The 23,124-nt window shown below is 38.6% G+C and overlaps 1 protein-coding gene across 1 annotated transcript in view; it reads right to left on the bottom strand.

The window, feature by feature from the left end:
- Positions 1-23,124, bottom strand: part of NALF1 (NALCN channel auxiliary factor 1) — a 495,855-nt gene that overhangs the window by 8,172 nt on the left and 464,559 nt on the right. Inside the window, exon 2 of the mRNA XM_069802350.1 lies at positions 10,336-10,507. Within this exon, the coding sequence (XP_069658451.1) occupies positions 10,336-10,507 (172 nt within the window). The remainder of the gene's footprint in view (positions 1-10,335; positions 10,508-23,124) is intronic.

Below are 23,124 nucleotides of genomic sequence, written 5' to 3'. Positions count from 1 at the left end.
CGATCTGATTACGAATTTTTGAACAGTTAGAGGAGTTCTGTCTTTTCCAAAAGACACAACTGTCCTTTTGGAAATTGCCAATGCTGTCTGCTCTGTTATATAGGAGAGTAACATAACCAGAGTGTTCTGTTTGCTTCTCACATATTTTCTTTTCTGACAAATTAAAAGAACCTAATTAGGCTGTTTAACAAATAGTCAAATGCAAGAATGTCTAACAAAATGGGCAAGCACCTTTTCTCCATTTAAACTGATCTTGGAACAAATTTGGCAGTAAATACTCTATGGTAGTGCTAGGTTTTATAAAAAAACCCCCACCTATCTGTGTTGAAATATTAGGATAAAGATTTTGAAAGCAGCTACATAATTTCTCTAATTTATAAATTAACTTTACTTCTTGGAACAAGAATTGCATTTTGTCTAAAGTATCACAGCAATGATATTACTTTCAAAAAGCAATGCCTACAAGTCTAGGCATAACAGTTTTGGGTCCAGGCACCAGACTGCTTGTACTTTGTGAATAACATGTAAAGAAAAGCAGCACACCTTAAAATAAGATAAAACTGAACTCTTTCATTCCTACTTCCATAATATTTATCTGCAACTAAACAAAAAGTACAGTAGGTATGCTGAACATGTTAGAATGCGCATTAAACCTAGACTGGTACTTTTTTACATAGCTGACACAACAGTCTACTATGTTATACATGAGTCCAAATAAAGTTGCATCTATTTTTGGATTTAACCAAGTCTTTAAAGGTACAGCAATGAGAACAGCTTCCTTGATTTCTGTAAAGTCAGGGTTTACTCTGTAGGAAATCAGGCCATTTTTGCACCTATGTAGTCAGATGCTTAAGGCAGCAAACCAATGCTTGAAAATTATTTATTCTCTCTCAGATCATCACTAATTGTACTTCATACTTTTGAAGAGATTCTGTTACATTTTGGAACTTGTGGACAGTTGTTTATTGCAAGTGTAATAAAGCAGTCTTATTGCTAACATCCTATTTTCTGAGACCCATCTGTTGGCGTTTGTGTGCATAAGAATGTTTTTAAACACGGTAACGAACAGGAAGTGCCTCCCAGAGCAGGTAATTACACAATCTGTGCTGTGACTGCAGTAGCTCCAACTGTTAGCGGTAATTGAAGAGCCACAGAGAATGGTTAATACTTTGATCCCACTGAGGCTTGTTTACTCTTCAAACTATTTTTCCTGCCTTTCTTGTTATAGGAAAACCCAGACTTCCTTTGAAATCAAAGCCTGTATATACAAGTTGGCAATCATAAGGTATTTAAATAGTTTGTATGCACTTACTGAATTATAGATAAATTGAAGGCAACTCCACATTCGAAGCTGCATTGAACTTGTTCCTTAATGCAAAATTACATTTCCTCTTTTTTTCAATTCAGCAATTGAATTTAGGTTTTGAATTTGCAGTTACATATTTAATAATCAATTAACTACAGAACCACTATTCATATGACAGTTGCAGTACATTTAGATAAATTCAGTCAGAGCTTTTGCACTGAAATAATAAAACTTTATGACTGTGCTTCACCACATACTTGTTTGTAGCCATAAGTATCAGTTTTGACCCCTTGGATCTAATCAGTCAGTCTACTCAGACAGAAGGCTACAAACCCGTGACTTGCCAGAAAGCTTGGAAAGCTGGCTACATCAGCATTGGAAAATCAAGGAGAAAAAACCTAGTTTGCTCTTTTATCAAAACATTTTATATGGACACAGAGTTTGGGATAAGAAATAAAAAGCATCAGTTCAGCTTATAGACAACATTACTCTGTAATACTCGGATGTTCGTTAATTGTATTTCTCAGACTGACTTACCAACTGTTACTGGCTCAAAACATACTTTGCTTTTCACTTTTCACTTAAAATTCGCAGCTCTGGATCTCCCTTTCCCAACTTTTCCCAGCACTCACCTATATTTCACCGGCAGAAATCTCAGTGCATATGGAGGTTCTTGGACCTTGATCATAATCAAGGATGTAGAATTTGCCAGGATACTTTTGGTATCAAACCATTCTCCAGACAGATATGCTATCACTCACAAAGGTCATGTAAAAGCTATCTCTTTGCTTTTTAACCAGATAGTTTTTTCACATGCAGAAAACATTTTGATGATCAGCACAGCAGTTATATCTGTAGGGAGCGTGTGTTACTAATACTGATGCAAGAATTAAGGCTACTCATTTGACTGAGATTATGTTAATGGATACATCACTGTAGATAAATCTAGTGTATCCTGTTCAGCTGAATCATACTGAATAAGGTGTGACAGCATGAGCATGTTACTCACTTTGTGTGGAAACAGCTTTGGGGGAAAAACAGCAAACCGCAAATAAGTTCTTATACAAAGATTAAAATCACAAAGACTGTCTATGGATGCATGGTCTGCTGACCAGCTAGATCACCAGCTAACTCAGAGAATGCTCCGGTTTCTGTTGAGCACTTGCATTTCTTTTGCTCAGGAACCAGCATGCAAAAGAGGTGGTTGCATTTCCACAGCTCACCGCAACACTTCTCAGGATGTGTCATGCTTGTAGCTGGATCTGTACCTGCAGCAGCTGGTCTGGGTTGGCCCACTTCTTGGTTTCTTTGCTGCAGAAAGAGCTATGGAGCCAGAGTACTCTGCGTCAAAGGAAACTGGCCTGGTAGATGTACTTGTTGTCGTTGCTGGATAAGTATTTTGGAAAGCCACAGAAATAAACCAGATCTTACTGTATGTTTTTTCCTCATTTTCTTTCTGTAGAACTCTAATCTGTGGTCCTTTTTAACACAGATTTCTGATTATTTTGAGAGGCATACCAAGCTTCTTGTGCTTGAAGAAAAGGCCGTGAACTAGAAGAAGAAACCTGGTAAGTAGCTGTAGTATACCAGAATTTTTGAATGCTCCATTTTATTGTGAAGCCCAAAGTAAATAATGTCTGCCAAGAGTGATCCATCCAGCAGTGACATCATTGTAACAGTGAACGCCAACACTCTGCATGACATTTCTCTTTCTGGGGAATTATTTCTGAGATTTCAGTATTAACATTTCCCAACTACAGAAGGCAAGAGAACACATTAGATATTATATGACTAGATTTCGCTGCTTGCTTACATCTGATCTGCAAGCCAGCACTCTTCGATCTTATCCAGATGGTCCTCTCAATTTCTAAATTGCTGTGTCTGTGACACATTATGATGCTTCTGTTTAGACATGTATTTTATACCGTTCATATTATAAAAAGTAATAAAATGAAATGTAGAAGAAGGCTTAAAGAGAAATAAATTATTCTTTAGTCAAACAGATTATTCTTAAACTGGTGAATAAGGCTGTTCAGGTCTTTTGAAAAGGCTAATTTCCATTTTGGACTCCATTACAATGGTTGGAGGAAATCTGGGTTGCTCTGTTTTAATTTTGTTTTGTCACTATATGTTGGTGACTATTTTAGATAGTTGCCTCTGGGATATTTTCCTGTGTGTATGTGTCCACATTCAAGAAAAATTCATTGTGTTTCTTCACCATGCATGGATTCTTTTTCCCTGAAATATTTACAGGACCAATTTCCTCCTGTTGGTGTTATCCCTGTAAAAGTGACTGAGCTGCTGCAGGTCAGAAAAATAAGTAAATAGCTAACTCTCAAGGCTATGTTTTATCTCTGCTATGTTGAGATACAGTATAAGGGTCCGATAACTTGCTTCTAGCAAGCATTTGACTTTCCCCAGCTCCCCCTCCAGTTTTGCTTCTATTATATACAATTTTTGATCAAAATTATTTACTATTGTGACATGAAAGGAAAGAGTCATACATATCTAAAAGTACTGTGTTACCATAGAAAGTTGAGGGATATCAATAGGTTAATTGCCTGAGGCTTTTTATGGAAGAACATTTGCAGCTAATAAACTTATTATGATATGAGACCTCATTCATGGGAAAGCCCCAATATTCTAGACTAGAAGAAAACTACAGTCAAAAAGATTAGCCATTTAGTTGACAGATTCTGCTGCAAAACCATGTCAAATTTTCCTTGCAAGCAGATCCATAGCTAGTAACTATTTAAACCATGCTTGTCAAACAAAAATGGGATTTATCCTGCTGTCTGTGTTAGCTTAATATTCTGATATTTTAGGACTTACTAAGAAGTGTAGGCAGGAGGCAAATGACACATTATTATGAGTTATTTTTAGAGTAAGAATTTGGATTAAGTATATAATTATTTTTTTTAGTTTGCCAAGAACAACATAAAGCAGATTGAATTCAGAGATTTTCTCTTCTTGAATTGTTCTACAAAGAAAAGATTGTGATGCATTCCATATATCAAATTTTCTCAAGGAAATTGCTTTTCAAATTGCACTGAAATCAGGGCATCTCTTTTGAAACAGACACTCTATAGCTAAACCTGCTGGTGAAACCCAGGCACACATTACTCCTTGAGAGGAAGCTGCAGTTTAAAGAAGTGTTCCTAATACTTTTGTTGAGCTTTGTTAGTCAACAAACTCTTTCTACAGATTGGTGAGAATTCTCTGTAATAATTCTCACTATGTCCTTAGAAACATTAGTGTGTGCTATGAAACATGATTGAGTGTTCTGGTGAATACTCTTCTTTACTCTAAAGGAGGAGGAGTTTCTGAGGAAGTATTACTTTGCATGGATCACATAAAAATATGTTACGGATGTTTGCCAAAAATTGATATATGAGAGAATATTCACACCATGCATTCCAAGCAGCTGAGGTGTTGATTGGAACACATGAAATTAGGAGCCTAAATTAATATGAACCGAATAGAAAGATATGAGTGATTCAAAGCACCTGAATCACCTGCCCACTCACCTCTTCTCTCCCCTTACTTTCTCTTTCTACACTGAAAAGTATCAGAAGTGTGTTCAGCACAGGAAAGCAGACAAATTTGACTCTCCTCCTGGTGATAGAAGACTCGTTCTGACGATGCTGCTCTTAGGAAGTACCAGAGGGTGCCATGCTGGTTTTGGAAGAAGCTGATGCAACGCATCTCTGCCTTATTGCTGCTCACTACATTCCCTTCCTTTCCTTCACAGAGGAACTTAAGTGCTCCTTTAAATTCCATGACATCTATTGTACAGGCAAAGAGCGTGAGAACATGGCTGAGATTTCCTGCCTGATACTTGCTGCTGGGTGACGGCCCTGTTATGCCACAAGCCACAAAGAGACCGTAAGTCTTGATCAATACAAAGAAAGCCCTTAGCAACACAGCTAGCCCTAATTCTGCACTCTAAAGTGGTCCAGACTTGGCACACGGATAGCAGTTTTGGGACTGTACTCCCAGCAGCCAGAATAGGCTACATCTGTGTTAACAAGTAGTTTGGGGCAAGAGGAGAAGATCTGTATAGCGAAACAGCTGGTGCTGAGTATCTTGTGTCAACCCTAAATACATTTGGAGGGTTTTTACCTCACTCTAGCTCTAGTCTAATTCTGTAGACTGTTTGTGCATTAGTGGTTGGGGGGTACTAGGTATGGTCCTGTAGCACATCTCCTAGTTTACTTTAATCCAAAGGAACCCAGTTTGTATCCTCCAAGACCTCTCCCCAGTGCAAGTCAAACAGCAAGGAGTATGAACAGGAGATTTGCTTCAAAAGTACATTCCTGAACTAGATTGCTAATGTGGATGCAAGTGCAGCGTTGGTCTTGATGGCATATCCCGGCTGCTCGGGGAAGGGCCGTGTGTACGGAGGAGAGGTGATCTCTTCTCCCCTCTCTTTGGGCAACTCGGCTGATCATTTGGTGAAAACTGAGCTCTCGTGTTTTCTGCGTTGTGCAAACTGCAGGCCTGAATGGATAGTTTTGGCTGTGAAGAAAAAATTTACGGCTTCTGCATCCTCTTTCTGTCTCCACTGGGAGATGGCAGCAAGACAAACAGAAACAGTTCATGGGCTGGACCAGTCCCCAGGCCAGCTGCTGGACCACATTACTTTGGAAGGCATGGGAAAAGCAGGAGTTGTGAGTCATTACCAGTCTCTTCCCAGTGCTCTGTACATAGAGTCATACAACTTTCAGCTCTCTTTTCACACTCAGAGAACATGTGTGAAAGAAATCTTCCACATCTTCCATTCACATTGGGGGGAAAAAAAGGAAAAGATGGCTACATAAAAAACTTCGCCTGGAACTTTGCACGGGACTCACTCACTGTAATCTGCCGCGTGTGTGTATGAATGCCTAAACACCACTATTATCTCCCTTAAATAAGATTTTGTTTTGCACAGGCAATTCTAGACATCTGAGCTGCAGAAAGAAACATTAGATGAAACCACTGGAAACTTTAATCATATGGATATAAACTCTGAATGTCTAAACTGAAAGCAACCATTCAATTTTAACAAATATGAAAAACAGTATGTTCCGGAACAGCACCTGATGGAAAGAACGAGTTCTTTCCTTCTATTTCCTAGAAGAAAGCGGGGAGAGGGGAACACAAACTTCTTCCTAGCTAACTGCATGTTTCCATAATCAGAACCACACTGTGATTCTGATTGTTTTGATTAATCTCCCAAGCACTTCCTCTTGCACTGCAATGGTCTCACATCCTCACATGCTTTTTTACAAAAGACAAGTTCTGGTGATAGACAGCTAGTGTAGCATCCCCTCTGCTTTTCCCACTATCTACTTTCATTGGAGGTAATCAAGTAAGACATTCTCAACATTCTCAGGCTAGAATACTTCTCACTTATTATACCAGTCCTTCAGGAATTTCCAAGAAGTCATTATTAATCCATATTATAAACTACAACTTTTTTTTTTTATTTGATGGTGTCAAAGATAACAATAAATGCAAAATTTCTTGGGAAAAATAGCCAGTCCTATGCTGTTTTCTCCTCACGTGGGCCTTCCAGGGAAGGATAAAACCTCTGTTATTATTTCTTCTTATAACCTCCAGTACTTTTTTTTTTTTACAGCCTCCAACCTCGAGAAAACCCTGCCCTGAGAGAAAAAAAAGTATGTGAGTTCCCTGTCCACTGGTGCCCCCGTGGCCCCGCTCCCAGCAGGCGCTCGCCACTGCGGTGGGATGGGGATGGGGTACCGCTGCGGCAGCTCCTACCGCTGCTGGTGACATGAAGCCACACCAGCCTCTTATTTAACTGCAACTGGAAAATGGCCCGTAATATTTGTATGTACATCCTGCGCTCTGTGCTGTAATCAATATCAAATAAAAACAGTATCACCAGTACACCTTTTCCTGTTACTTGCCTTCTGCTGTGTATTGAAATGTTTTATAGAAATCAGTCTTCTGTCTTTCCATTAACCTAGATCTTTACTGGATCTTAGAGGAAATAGTCTGTTACCATGGAGTGGATGAAGGGAAGCCCTTCTTATAAAACTCTTGCTTCTAAAACATTATTAAAGAAAATCAGAATCCACAAGTTCTTGAAGTTTCTCAGAGATGAATCATCCTATAAGCAGAGGGGGTAATATTTTTTTGTCCAGAAAATATTTTATAATTAACAGTGCTCCTTAGTTAGCCAGCTAGTCTTTCATTAGTTTCATGGGGGAAAAAATCTCATACTGACATAACCCAATTCAGTTCCTGCTGGCTTTCTCTGAAAATGTAACTTGAAATTTCAAAAACGGACCTGTAGCATTTCTCTCCATGGGATGCCATAGGAGCCAGGAGCAGCAGAGATATTGAAGCCTAATTTAAATGACTGACAGGCTGTGGCAAAATGCCATTCATGAGGAAACCCTGAACACGAAGTTTGCTCCTGCTGTGTTTCCTGTAGCAAAGCTTAATGGTGACCAGCTTCCTGGTAAACTTAGGTTGAACAGAGACACCAGACAACCAGCTCTAGCACCTAAATATCAAATAAAAATACCTTTGGCCTGACTCTTTTGGGGTTTGACAATGAATTTCACCCAGCCCAGGAAGAGCAGGATCAGTAACTAGAAATCCCAGAACAGGTCTGCCAGACAGGAGCTCAGAGAAAGCGAAGCAGGAGAAGACATCCCCCATGACGTGGGTGGCCTGCTTCCAGTTGCTTTTCTGCAAATGGAGTTCAAGGTAACTGTCAAGCCACAAGCTATGCTGAGGTAGAGTATGTTGTGTGCTGTTGAACTCACCGTACTTTGCATGAAATAATTCTGCCTTCCCTAAACTGCAGAGAAGTGTAATTCTTTAGTCCCACAGCAGATACTAATTTCCCATTGTTTAGTGGCAGGAGGTGCTCTTACGGTGAGCTGCTGATTAATAGGAGGGTGACAATGGGCCTGTGTGCCAGGTAAAATCTGGATTTCAGCCTCGTACCTCTCCTCAGCATCTTCTCTTGCACACAACTACCCAGTGTCAGCGTGCTGACTCCTGTGGGTCTGTGAACACAAGCTCTGCTCTGCTGATGCTGAGGGTCTTGAGAGGACAAAATGTTCAACCAAATCTCAGCTAGCGGACTGCTGAGATGAGATTCGGGTCACCCTGGTTTTAAGTGTCCGCAATAAGATCCTGGGCACTGACAGCAGCTACAGCAAATGGAGAGGAGCCAGCGCTGTTAGCTCGTCAGCTCCTCAGGTGCAGATGCCTACTTAGGTTGAATTAAATAGCGCTCAGCTCTACTGACTACACCAGATCTTCAGTGACTCTAGTGAGAGCTTAGTCATAGAGTTTATGTGTAGATACCCACGCTACTAATGCCTGCACTAAAATGAGTTTAATCCTCCCCTAAATCTGCTTTTCATCCCAAACTCAGAGCTACTGACTGTCAGTAATCTTTGCAAAGTCATCTATTTTGTCTGTTTTAGGAAGGAATTTGGACTTGGAGATATTCTAGGAAAATGAAGAGGTGGATATGTATTTCCTGAGAGGTTTTCTGAAATAATTACTAAGATGGTTTTATTTATTTTTTGTTTGTTCTTTGCCATTGTGTGTGTAAGTGCGCACACATGCGTATATACATGTATGGACACACACATATATTGTATACGTGTTGTAAATAAAAATGTCCTAAGTGTCTCACTTTAGCTTTTACTGTCCTATCTTGAACTGGAAAATAAAGCTCATTTGCTTGCTGTGTTTGCATATTGGAAGGCTATTAATATTTATGAAATGCATTGAAGTGCTAAGCACCATTACCTTATTGATGACTACCAAATTATTACTCAGCTTACATTTCATTATTTTGTCTTTTGCATATGGATGGATATTGCTCGATTGTGCACAATAGGCTTAATCTTCAAGAAGAAATACAGTAAATATCTTGCTACCAGAACCCCCCTAAATCCAGACACAGCGTATAAGGTGAAGTGAGTTGCCACAAATATTATGCCTGCCTCTGAGATGGTATAGAACATTTATGGGGTTTTATATTTTACTCCGTTTTTAAGTAGCTTACCTTGGGCAGCGTATTTGGTAGCAAGCTTTCCAGTGCAGCCCTAATTTAAGGTGGAGGCTGTCTAATTTCAGATATTGGGACCAGGCTGTCAAATGATCTAAGTGTTGAAATGCCTTTTTACTGATTTAATGGGAATAAGTTGCCTAAATATCTTCAGGATTCTCAGATGATACTCTAGACACCAGAAATCTGCAGATAACATTGATATGAGATGAAATATTGTGTGGATGACTCCAGCGAGTCCTGAAAAAAAGTATCTGAGGTACCTGAGATGTACTAAAAGTATTTCTTGCCTACCACGTCCTCTCTGGTTGGGTCATTCTGGGATAGTGTTTGAAGTAGAATGGAATGTAAAAAAGGAACCAAATCATTTTATCAATCAATGCGCAGACATATATTAGCAATACCTTTTAAAATTAAAATACTCACAGAATGTAACAAGACTCAAGAAGAGACCAAAAGATCAGTTCTTCACAGGTGAACAACTGATTCTTAAAATTCTTCACTAGTGAAAGACCTTTCCTTAGACATTTACCTTCCAAGAGCTGCTGCACAGTTTTGAGTGCTATGCCTCAGATTCTTCATTGATCTGACATAAGAAAGCAGGTGAACAAAGGTGAATATATTACAAACTGGACTTGCCTTTCTCTTTTTTTTCTGAATGTTGCATGACACAGAGCCTCTTTCTCCGAGTACTGCATGACACAGAGCAACAAAAATCCTCCACCAAATTATTAAGCGTAAAAAATAACCAGAACAAATTTCTTCTAGTAATTTTATTTTGTAAAGTTAATGACTGTGGTGAGCTGTAGCATAAATGTGCATTACTAAATCTGGGCTCAAATCCTAGCACCACCGACAAATCTTTGTGATGAGGAATACCTTCAGGCTCTCACAGTTAGACCTAATGGAAGAAACATTATCCATACTCTCCTTCACATTTAGATTTATGAAAACAAGTGAAATTAGCTTTTCCATACTATACCTGTACAGATGAAACTTGATAGTCCTCCATAGATGACATCATCATTGTCTGGTAATATAAAGGGACACCTCGTCTGAACCTCCAAACAGTATTGCTTGCAAGGAATTCTGTTGCTGCAGTGAAACTGTGTGACTTCAAAATACTGGGAACAGAGCCAGGCTTTGTAGACAGTCTGGAAAAAGAGAAGAACCAGAAGTATAGATGGATGACAATAGCACTGTCATTATTAGAAGAACATACTGTACTGCACACCTACATTAACGCTGCTTCTGAAAGCAAATTTTGAGAGAATATCACCTGGGTAAAACATAATCTTAACTTTTGACTATCCTCCCACTTCAGAAATGAAAACTCCAGCCAAGTCATTTAAAAGCAACGCTTAGTCAGGACTAGGCTTATGCTATTCTTTTATCTTAGTTTGTAAACAAGTATGTCTCTTAGATGCACCTTTTTATTAGACGCATGCACACATGCCACACATGCCTGTCCCTGTCCCTTATCGTATACAAACTGAGATCCCAACCGCATTTGAAGCTGGTCTGGGAAAAACTTATAAAATTACATGCAAGAAATAGTTTAAAACTCAGCCCAGGCCAGCTCTGTTCTTTGTATCACCTAGAGCTAAGCTATCAGGTTGCAATAGATGGTGCTGCTTCCCTTCAAATAAAACCTTATCCAGTCAACAGCATTAAAACTCACATTAGGGTTCCCGAACACTAGCAGCTGTAGACTAGGGGATAAATCTGCAGCAGTGAGGAGCAATGCCTACATTTGGGAGCTAAAAGGAACACATTAAAGATGCTATCATCTGATGCTGTGTAGCCATGGCTGCAGGACCTATGATTATTACAACTATTACCATCATTTAAACAGAAAAACAAATAAACATGTTGATTTTAGTTTCTTTTGCCTATTCTCTTCCGAGCAATGGTCTTTGTCATAAGAATTAAACTAGCCTTTTGGACACAGAGAAGTTTCACATGTGATCATACAAATATAGATTGGACACCAGGCTATGAAGGTGATGAAAAACCTGTATGACTGAGTACAGAGAGGTTTGCTTGTTTCCCATTTTATTTTCCACTTATCTGTTTTGAAGTACATTATTTGCTGGTTAGGTGCTTGCTATCTAGGTTGCTATATAATGAAAATTTCCTTTTCGTATTCATTCAGAATATCTGAAAATCTTAGTAACTACCTTTCCTTTATCACAGGCTGAAAAGCAATATAGTCAGCTGATTGTTTTCCTTCTTCCTAGACCTGTTTTTAATAAAAAAGGAAACTTAAATTAAATTTTGAAGCACTGAAAATTCAAGAACTAACACCTGAAAAGAGCAATCTAACTAAGAGTTTGGTTTGATTTCAGTACGTTTCATCTCATGAATTATAATTTTATTAGTGTCAAGAGCGGGTTACATTGTATAATTAATTTCAATTTATTAGTCGCAGAATTGCAAAACTTTTGTCTTAGCTTGTTTGCAATGATGGCAGGTATGGGTAGGGTTGCTAGGTGATAAAGTGAAGCCTGTATCACTAATCTATGTTTTGTGATTATCTCTTTATAGAGATAGTAGCTTTTGCCTACTGCATTCTGTAGAACATGATTTTTTTCATTACAAATTCAAATTGCTTACAAAGGTTTCTTATCCACAGTAAATGATTAATGAGAAGGAAGACTAGGTGTTGTGTGTACTTTTTGTTCTTAAATAAACTTTTAAACAGCGAGTGGTTTTCCCAGTGTTGACTATATCCCCCACCACATTTTTAATGCTTCAGTTGCTATATTGACACTTCCAAGAATAAAAGAAATAAGGTAATTGTTTTTCTGTTTTTAATTAGTCAGTGAGCCTAGTCTATTGCTCGGAGACAGGAACACTGGGTCTGATAACAGATAAATATTCACAGATGTTCCTTTCTGATCACAAACACTGTAGACCTGCTTAGTATGAATGCACATGTTCTCTTCATAGAAGAGATCTAAGAGTAGTAAGTTGGCTTATGAATCATATTTGAAAACGTACATCAGTTTATAGGGAGTGTATTGAAGAGCACACCATGCATGGTAACAAGAAAATGAGCAAACCCATGTGTCTACTTAAGCAAGACGGTAAATAAATGTTTATTCAAGAGCAGAACTAAATAATGCAATCATAGGCTTCTGTGACCATTTTTATGTATCCAGTCTCAGTTTGTGCACATCATCTTCCTGTTCTGATTCACAAGTCCTCAGCTTTGGCTCAAAATTGCATTTGAACTCTTGTCCGTATTTTTAAAGAATGCATGAGTATACCTGTTCCTGAGATCTATTTCTCAGATAAATGCCTCCCACTCTGTATCCTTTTTATTGCAGCCCCTTTCAACCTTGTCTGCAGTCTGTATCAAGATTTTTAATATGTTGGTCCCATTTTGCTCTGTTTTGGCAAGTGAGTTTACATGGAAAGTAAGATTTTCAGAGTTCTGTCTGGATATGAACTAAGGTCATATCCCACTTCAGGGTGAGATGCTGATACTTATCAGCCTTCCTACCCCCATGCTCTGGTTTCTTCAAAAGAAATTTCAGGTCTGTGGGACAAGACACCTCTGCAGAACACTGTAAGATGTCCAAGTAGTAGTAGGTGAAACCCTCAGGGGGTCCTGAAAATGAGCCTAGGAGATAGGAGATGCTGGTCTTCAGCCCTTCCCACTAAGATCCTCCATTTTAGGAGACAGGAGATGCTGGTCTTCAGCCCTTCCCACTAAGATCCTCCATTTTTCCAAGTCTTTTTCAGGCCTGAGAACTGGCATGAAATAGCCTGAGTAGTTGGAGGAGTGAACAACATGGAAAAGCACCAGTTTAATACTTGAGTACTTATAGTGCAGCTGAGGTAGAATTAAGTCACATCTGGATAAGGAAAAAAAATAGGGTCAGAGCCAGATTTGAGCACCAGAGCAGGCTCCTCTGTAGTACCTAGCTGCTAGCACACTGCCTCCACAGCTCTGGCTGTGCTAACTCACTTATTTCCAGACAGTGCCCAGCCATTGCCTGGGAAAATGCGTATTCCAAGCACCATACCCAGTAAACAGTTTTGATATGGCCATGCTGTTTTCTGGAGAAAAAAGAAAAAAATGTAGATGTTTGCAGATGAACTGTGCTGGGCTAGCTGATAGACCAGAGAATAGTCCCTCTCCGCTCTTACTTACTAGGACAGACATGATTTAAGTGCCTACTTTCCCAACAAAGACCCCAAATGACCTCTCCTATCCTTCCTGGACATCTTAGACTTTCTAGGCACCAAAGGTTTTACACAGAAATCTTCCTTTCGTGCCTAAAGATGTGCTACCCACCAGGGAGTGCAGAAGAAGATCTGATCTCGTATTTGTGCATACTGCTCGCTGCTCAGCAGCCTTTGCATGAGTCCCATGGCTGATCCAAGTGAGTTAAGTAGATCCAGAGCAGTCCAAAGTCTTTTCTTTGTTTCAGTGATAGTGAAAGGTGACTTCTTTAGCTTAAATACTAGAAGCCCATGATTTGGAACTGAAATGTATTGAAATTTCTTGAAATTTTCCTAATACAAAAGCAGATATTAGGTCCTCGGATCAGCCGGTATTCCGTCTTATACCCTGGGAAACAGATATTTTGGTTGGTTGGTAATTCTGTTCTATCTCCTAGCAAATCCCAAATGCACTTAAAACATGCACTGCATAACAAGGCCTGAAACTGTCAATGAAAATACGTATTGGCTTGTATTTTGAGTATGGTGTGCACTTTACAAACTGTGCTTTGATAAGAGGGTATTTTTCTTTTTTTAAAGGACTTCAATGGCTAAACCCCAAAATTTATAATCATAATAAATGGTTGTCTTAAAAAATATTACATATAGAACACCATAAAGTATTAGTTACATTCTATTAGTATTTTCCTATGTAATTTTCAGTGTGTCAATGGAAAAGATAGAAGGTGGATGTGAGGAGAAGACCATGTGTTAAATAGCCAGAGGCACAGAAAGCCTCTAGATTTTCCATTAAGTAAAGTTTTCTAGAGCGAAATTCCTGCTCCTTCAAAACATGCACTTTCTCAAGATTCAAGTCAATAAAACAAATGTCTTGGATTACCTTTCAAGGAAAGCAAAGAGGGTCTGTGACAGCAGTAGACAGGGCTTTCACTTTATCATATCCTCAACTAAAGAAAACAAAACTAAAACTAACTCCCAACATGAACTGAATTCAACTGAGTTATAAGATTGGGAAAGTTATATAAATTATAGAGAAAATATAAGAATACACAACTATCAACAGCTTTTGAAGAAACGAGGAAATCTAGATTTTTACAAAAAATCAGAGCTTTAGAAGACAAAAGCATCATTTTTATTAACAGATATTTTGTGAATTTAAGTTCTGATTTAGGCACTCTATTTGAAAGAGATACAGTCCTGGCTATTAGACAAGACACTATGTTGGAAAGATAGTATCACATAAGAATAAGGTCATCTTCCATGTACAGAAGCATAACCACAAAATCTCAGAAGGGTTTAGTGGTAATTTTGCTCGCCTAAATAAATTAAACCTACACTACCTTGTTCCTGTAGGAAAAAAATTAAAAATTACACTTTTGAAAAAGTCCACCAATCAATGCTGGCTTTATATACCTGTATTCATATGCATAAGTGCCTACCCAGGACAATCATCATCACAATCGTCTTGGTATTTGAAAATTATAAAGAATAAAATGATAAAAATATAATATTAATTAGGCAGATTAATTCATTATTTGGCATTCATTTTATTTCTACTGTATAAGTTTCAAGCCAATGTCTGGAAGCAGAAAAAATATTCTGTGACTTCAGTGACCAAGCACAAATACCCAGCCTCAGCAATTCAAGGAATGAACACTCCACAAACAAACCAGACACTAAACTGCATTTGCTTGTCAAATCATTACAGATAATAAACGGATTCAGAGTTAAAAGGAAGAAAGCAAGGTTGTGTGTGGAGAATTTGGGAAACTAAAAGAGCAGCCTGTGCTTTTTCCCTCAGGACATCAGGAAGAACACTGATTTTTGTTTCTTTGTGGGGAATAGCAGTCCAGATATTGTCTCTTTTTAGGATATTCTGTGTCTCCTATCACATGTGAGGTTAGACGGTGTCTCAAGAGTTATTCTTTCTGGTCTTGAAAGGCAATCAGACAGAACTGTTAGGTAAGACAGCTGCAGTACTTGCCTAGAGAGGGGCCAATAGCTGCTGCCCACAATGCGTACGGTACTGCCAGGTAGAACGGCGCATTGGCTGACCACAGCCCTGCTCCTTACACTAGCTGACTTACAGCTGGCTCTGCAACTGCACAAAACTAACCTTAATTGTATGACCAGTATTGTCTAAGACTGCAAAAATGATGTATTTGTATTTGCTATGCATATATGCCCACAGTCTTTCTCCCTTCCCCTCTCATTCTCACTCACTCATACAAGCACAATACATGTAATACAAAATAGCCTAATTTCTGTTAAAACAGACTGAGTACATAGCCTGAATCATCTGAGTCACACTGCATGAGAAGTATCAGTAGAGCAGAATGGAAAAGCTCGAACGGTTTCATTCTCTATGGCTGTCAATTCTTCATAGTTTTCAAGAGATGAATTCGGCTTTCTTCTGTCCCTTCCCCCGTTGTACCTGACTGCTGTTGCCATCACAGTTCTTAACGAACAGTGTGAAATTTCCAGGAAGTACTTACTCTAGCTATTTTCCATGTAAATGACTTTTTTTTTTTCACTGAACAAAATTTGATGTTACTGGCTGGCTTGTCAAAATAATAATACAAAAGGGAACCTAGAAATCATCAAATAACTCTTACTGTGTCGATGTGGAGGATGGTGGGAGGGAAAGAAAGTAGGAAGCGAGAAGTCACAACAGAAGCTTTCTCAAAATGGTAAACTTTCTGAATCAAAATAGATTTCAATTGCTTTGCACTGATGTTTGCAACCATATTCATTCCTCAGTATGAAAATGAAGTCTTCAGAGAACAACTTCATAATTCCACCTATCAGTTGAAAAGGAAGAGGTCCTCATGAACTTCAGAGGCATTCTGTTCATTGACATTTTCAACCACATCAGGAAACTGTCCCTTCTTGGGATAAAGGAATCAACAATATTGCCTTGAGACAGTGTGATATGATTCCAGCTCAGCTTCTCTCAAAGCTTGTGAGTATTCTGAGCTAAATTCTGCAGTCGTTATATATCCTAAGGAGTACCTCAGGCTGTGACTGACTTAACAATTAATTTTTCCAAGAATATTAATGGAATAACTTATTACATAAGCTGAGCTTTTTCAGCAGAACTGGATGCAGAAACAGCATTCATTGAAAAAAAATAAAATCTGGCTTGCAGAATGGTGAAGTGGCCTTCAAGTTTTGGTGTGTTCTACCCCAGTGGTCCCCAGCCCATGCTGACTCATTAACAACAACAGTGAATAAGCAGTGTACGGGGAGCAAAACCCTTCTTTTCCTGTCAGCCTCAGTTTCAGCATATGATTTTCTGTAGCCAAAAGTAACCTTAAAGATTCTAGTACGCAACATGCTGCCTATATACAACAGGTGATGACTACTTCACGTGTCTAATCTCTGCCTGATTCATAGACCTATGAATGTATGAACTATCTAAAGGCATTATATGTGCATTTAAAGTTAGAGCATAAATTAAATCCCATGCATTGCCTTTTTTTTGAGTCTGGGTGAATTGTTGTCTCTGTGTGGTATTCTGTGACATTACCACGATCAATAATGTTGTCTCTTCTATGGTTTCCATCTCAACCTTTCTAGAAACATATTTAAAGCATTTACTTCAGCCTGACTTCCTTCACTTCATTTTAGTTTGTTTTAATATCTCACAACCTTAAAGGGTAGGGTCACCAGGTATATTAAGGGGTTAAAAATAGTAGTACTCTTCATGAGCTGAGATGTTGTCAATAACAGTGTTGGAGAAGAGCTACTGGTAAAGGCTGGAAAACCTTCTAAGCCTTCGCTTACCCAAATAAAGATATCCACTCATGCTCTCAGAACTGTGCCTGAACATTGGCCAGACAAAGATGAATATATCAAACAATATATACAGGAAATAAGGGGGCGAGATCTTAATGTAATTATGAGTTTCATGCCAGCAGTGAGGGACCTCAGAAGAGCATGCCTATTTCTTCCTGTGCTAAAGCTTTTGCTGTAAAATTCACTTTAAATCTTATGCATGCTGTACAGCAGAGAAGTAATAGCTACTGTCACCTACCAACTAACTCACTGTCTGTGCAGTGCAGTCTCTAAAAGGCTTTTTATATTTGGATCGCCAGGGTATTATGTGTTGGTTTGAGTGACAGTGCATCTTCCTTAAGAAACACTTGGGTCAATCTCAGCTTCCATCATATTCCATTTTTGAATCAGGAATAATCACTGACTACTCTTCATTCCTCATCTGTTCAAAAAATTGAGTACAGAAGGACTGCTGCCAGTAGCACCTGTACTGGGGCTGAGGTTGATGTAACAAACTGACTAGGAGTTGGCTGACGTGCCAGGGCCATGGCTGTTCCCAAAACAAGCCTTGCATGTGCAAAGCTACTTCTAACATGTTTGGAGCTTTTCTTCCCAATCTCAGTAGTTTAAATGTATGCTTTAAATTAAGTTTCCAGATGTGCTGGAGCTTTAAAGTCTTTTCTCAAACATTACTAAACTATGGTTAAATAAGCTTTTGAATTTGGGAAAAAAAAATAATCTGAATCTGACAGCTTCAGTACAAATTGTTAAAGCTCAACCAAGCCCTCAGCAACTGAAAACAATGTCTTATAATGGGATACATGCGAATGACAAGGCCTGCATTGCTCTGTGCATCAGGACCTGAGCTATCACATTGTACAAGCAGAGATGTCTTTTAGATAGGTTACAAGTGTATTTTATATAGACTACACAACCAAAATATAGGTGGCTAACTGGTACAAGACCTGATTAAGTCTGACAAGGGTAGTGTTACAAATGTGAACTCCCCCAGGAACTTTGTCAGTTTTGAGCAGTAAGGGCTGTCTGACTTCAGGAAAACTGCATTTTGCATGTGTAGTATGGAATAAAAATCAGCTCTTACAGAGACCCTTCTGCCCATGAGAGCTGCGGGGCTGCTGGTGGCATTCCTCTGCTGCCAGCCTTCGTTCCCAGTCCCGTTCTGAGATTGTGGGCAGCCTCAGGATAGGGCTGACTACGCACACAAATAGTGCAGCAATAGTGACCGGGTAGGAGGATCAGTCCTCCATAAGGTGTCTTTGCCAATGAGAGTCAGTGGTACCGTCAGGTGATTAAACATTCTTCATCACATGCAGTAGAAAATATATAACAAGGGGCTTTCCAAGATGTCAGTTGCTGAAAATAAGATATTTCACAGGAACAGGCTTTCAACAGACAAAAGGTTTTTTCAAAAAAAAGTTGTCATTTTAATTTTATTTCAACACTACCAAAATCAAACAATTTTGAATGGAGAAATATTTTTCAATAAGGTTCAAACATTTTTTTCCAAATAAACTATTGTCATTCTGTTTATACAACCAAACATTGCTCATAAAACATTCATCTAAATACACATCACCCTTCTGTATTTTATTACATTAATATTGACTCAAAGCTGTTCTGCTTTCTGGAGAACTTGATTTGTACATGCACACACCCCTACACCCACACCCAACATTTTTTTTCTGGGGAATTCTAATTTTGGTGTTGGTTTTTTTTTTTTTTTTTTAAATCTGATCCAGAATGAACACAAATTAGCAATCTGAGCTTCCTGTAGAACAGACATTATATTTTCCAGTTTTTCCATTCTACATGCATTTTTTTTAAATTCTTTGTGTTAAAACACTGCACCAGGATATGAGAACGTCTGTTTCATATTACGGAAGCATGCCTGAGATTTACAGTAATTTGGGAACAAACCTATCTGCCTGGTGGTTATTTTAACCTTTGAATTTATTTATATTTTATTATAATAAAGACTTTCTTCATGGATGGAATATAATAAGATAAGTATTTTAATATTTGTCCCGAAGATCTTGATGTTAGTGAATGCAAACTACTGTATTAAGAGACAAAAACTATTAGTGTTTCCTAAAGGACGGTAGATTAAATAGGAAAACTTGTTTCTTTCCCTATTTTGCCTGTTAGATGAATAATTTCATCTGAAAGACACACATGCTATTTTATTTGAAGATAGGGGAAAGGAAAACCAAGGTTGAAATAAATTTGCCAGAACATTGTTGATCTTAGCTTCAGTTCATATACTACATAACAAGATTTCCTTTAACCAAATACAAATGAGAGAACTGACAAGCTGCTCTGCTCACATCTTTGTTGTTTATATTGGAAAAGACAACCAGAAAGATACAAATATGCCAGCTCCTAATACAAATATGTTTCTTTGATTATGGAGAAATTACTGCAGAGTAGATGGCATCAATGTCTCACTGTCACTTTGGTAATCTTAAAGAGAAATTAGACCCAGATATAGAAGAGATCTATAATGTTCCTATCTGCCAAAAGAAATTAAGCTTCTGCAAGGAACATATGTGCAAAAAAACAGATCCATTAGTCCTATCTTTCTGGTGATTAGCCATCCAATCAATTGGGGTCATCATAATGATTAACTTCTCTGTTGTTTTATAATATCCTAAAACCTGAACTCATAATCTGTATCAGAATTCAGTCTTAGCTCTTAATATCACAAAGAAACTTTCTTTTGAAGATCACAAGCATCCTTTTGGGTGAGCTTAAAGGAAATTGAAAATTAAATAACTCATTACAGAAATAAGTGGTCTGGTAAAAAGCAAAAAGGGGGCACTAGCCTTTGATTTTGTGGGCTTAGTAGTACTCCATCTAATCAGATGCTGTATTAAAATGTTCAAATGATTAAAATAAAACAAATGAATAATCTTTAAAGTGTCTGATCAACTTCCCTGGAAGATCTTAGGACCACTGACTTTGAGTCAGTTCGCAACGGGCAGGGACCTGTTATAAAGTTTTACAGTCTGTTCTAAAAATACGTCTGAATTCATGAACCAAGAGACCTGTCAAGGCTGGAAGGTCTTTGTGTTCAATTCTGCTCTCCATCACTTTTAAAGTGATGGCGGTCTATATAAATCAGCTTAACATGACATTATTCAGAAGGTTGATACTGCTGACTACCAGTGCATGCAGGAGGCTGGGACAGTCTCTCTTTATATCCTCTGCTTCCTCAAATTAAGGATCTGATTTTTTTCTCCTTACAAAGCTCCAGGGTTGTTCAGAAGAGACAACCCCTTATGGGCCCAGAGGGGCCTCCAATCAACTTGCAACAGCTGCTGCAGGCTCCTGGCAGATGAGGGGACTTGTCATAGGCTGATATAAACATACACAGAGAAATAATTTTTTGTGCCTTGACTTTCTCTTTCCATTTGGAATTATAACCTCTTTAAGCACAAGACTTATTCAATTTCGATGCTGACTTTCCATCTTGATCATGCAGGCTGAAAAGTTCTCTGTCTAAATCCAAATGAGCAGCTGAAAATTCAGTAAATAAGATGACAAAAGCTAAAGACAAGGAGCCAATGAATCCAGAAGAAATAAGAAAATTAAGGCACCAGAGATAAGACAAATCCTTTAGAACCTAAAATCTATTTAAAAAGAAAAAAAAACAACAAGAACTCATAACAATGGAAGGAGCCTGTCATAGTGTAGACTCTATTAATGATATTGTCTGTATCACTGCCACAAGTTTATTTTAATCATGGTCCTTTGAAATTTATTAGAAGAACTTTATAACTATCTAGAGACAAAGCAGATTGGCCTTACTCTTTTCTCTAGACATTTTTGAATGCAGGAACAGGACTGGAGACGCCACTGCACTATTCTACATTGCTACACTCGATGTCTTCAAGTTGGGCTACCTCTCCCCTTTACATTTAACGTATGGACTGACATAAAGACCTCAGAGTTGCATGCTGTTGCTATGACATTGAAGTGACACATCCAGACACCTGAAGATGGTGAGTGCCTGAGCTTAAAAGCAGCTCCCAACGAAAGGAGGCAGGTGCCCCCTTCTCACAGCTCTGGTTTGAGGCCACACAGCTGCACCAAAAGCTGGCGTGACCCCAGGTAGCCAAACCTTGCCTGGATGGGGATATATATGACATTGCAGTCAGAGCCATGACAGCTTGTGCTCATGTATTCAATAAATCAGATTTTCTGGGAGAGCACAATAAGGTCTCCAAAGAGTTCACCAATAAACTCAAGAATAATTTCACCCAAGAGCAGGTGTCCCAAGTGAGGAGTTTCCCCAGTCTGGTGTGGCTCTGTGGGGGACTAGACATTTGCCACAGCAGAATGAAGCTTGTTATCACAGGAGATTACAGAGCAACAGGACAACTTGCACATACCTTTTGCCATTTCACCTGCCAATCTGGTGATCATCAGCATAGAGGCTGAAATACAATCTTCTCACCTCTGATTTCCCAGAAGAGTTGGAAAAATCAAGTGTCTGTCTAAGGATCTGTGCAAACTGTCTGCAGTTTAGCCCACAGTGACAGCTCACGTCTATAAGTTCAGCGTTCAGAGCTCTTACACCATATAATACAGTATTCATGAGACTTCAAGCTCAAGCAACACCCTTAGGAAGCCCGTGTTACTTTTTTTTTTTTTTTTTTTTGCCAGTTTTCTATTTTCTTTGTGTAATGTCACCATAATACAGTTTGAGAAATCCCTTGAAAGCTAGTGTATATGTTGTTTACTGGCATACAAAACCCATGATGCCTCTGCAATTTATACTTCATCATCAGGCTCATAGTTCATTGACTGTCTTTGAACTTTTCTTTTTATATATTAACCCTCCCATAACTGGGTTTACCTTGGAGAGAATTTGAGGTGTATTTTTGATCTTTTCTACTCCATTTACTCATGTATAAAGATAAGTAAAACAAATTTAAGATATTTAAGACCCTCTCCAATTATTCAAACACTACAGTCATATACTGTGCCATGCATGTAGACAGAGATGGCTGATTCAGTTGAACACAAAGAGCAATGCTGGAAGCACAGATTATTGCCAGATATTGTTGCTGACATTCAGAGATTAAAGTGGAATTTCGCAAGCACTATTAACACTAGAAATGCTTATTCAAATACCTAGATTTATCAGGTTTTGCCACTTAAATTCTAAAACATCTTTTATATCCCCCGAACTTGTAATGGCGCTTTACCACTTTAAGCCACTTAATCTTGATTATTGGTCAGTTAGAAGGAACAAATATGAAGATGAGATATTGAATTGTGATTCCATTGAAGACAAGACAGGTCCGTGACTTCTACCTAATTTTGTGTGCCAGACCATTAGTTCTGTCTCATACAGAGTGGAAGAGGGCCTCCATCACGCTCTCCCAGGAGAGTATGAGATAAGTATTACTTTGAAAAAGCTTCAGTCTCAGGGCATGAGAGTTGGTAGCAGAAAATAAGCCTCAAGAGCTTTTGGATGATGGGATTAGTGCACAGTCATCAGCTACTGCTAGTGATGGTCTGTGGTCTTGAAGAGCTCATAGACTGCACTGTTGTTGACTGATTGTTCAACAGTGAGACCACAAGCAAATCACGGATGCAGGATTCAAAGCTGTTGAGCAGGCAGGCAAATGAAAACATTAACTTTGAGTATTTCTGCAACAAAGAATCTCACTAGACTTTCTGATAGAATTTATAAAAGCTTCTTTTTTGCTTGTGTAGCATGTTTGCTTCCCTCAGTTGTCAAGAAGATGCGAATAATACAGTTCTTTTCACT

The sequence above is a fragment of the Haliaeetus albicilla genome, chromosome 15 (assembly GCF_947461875.1).
Source record: "Haliaeetus albicilla chromosome 15, bHalAlb1.1, whole genome shotgun sequence".
NCBI classification, from domain to species: domain Eukaryota; kingdom Metazoa; phylum Chordata; class Aves; order Accipitriformes; family Accipitridae; genus Haliaeetus; species Haliaeetus albicilla.
This window is presented reverse-complemented; position numbering and strand designations above follow the sequence as displayed.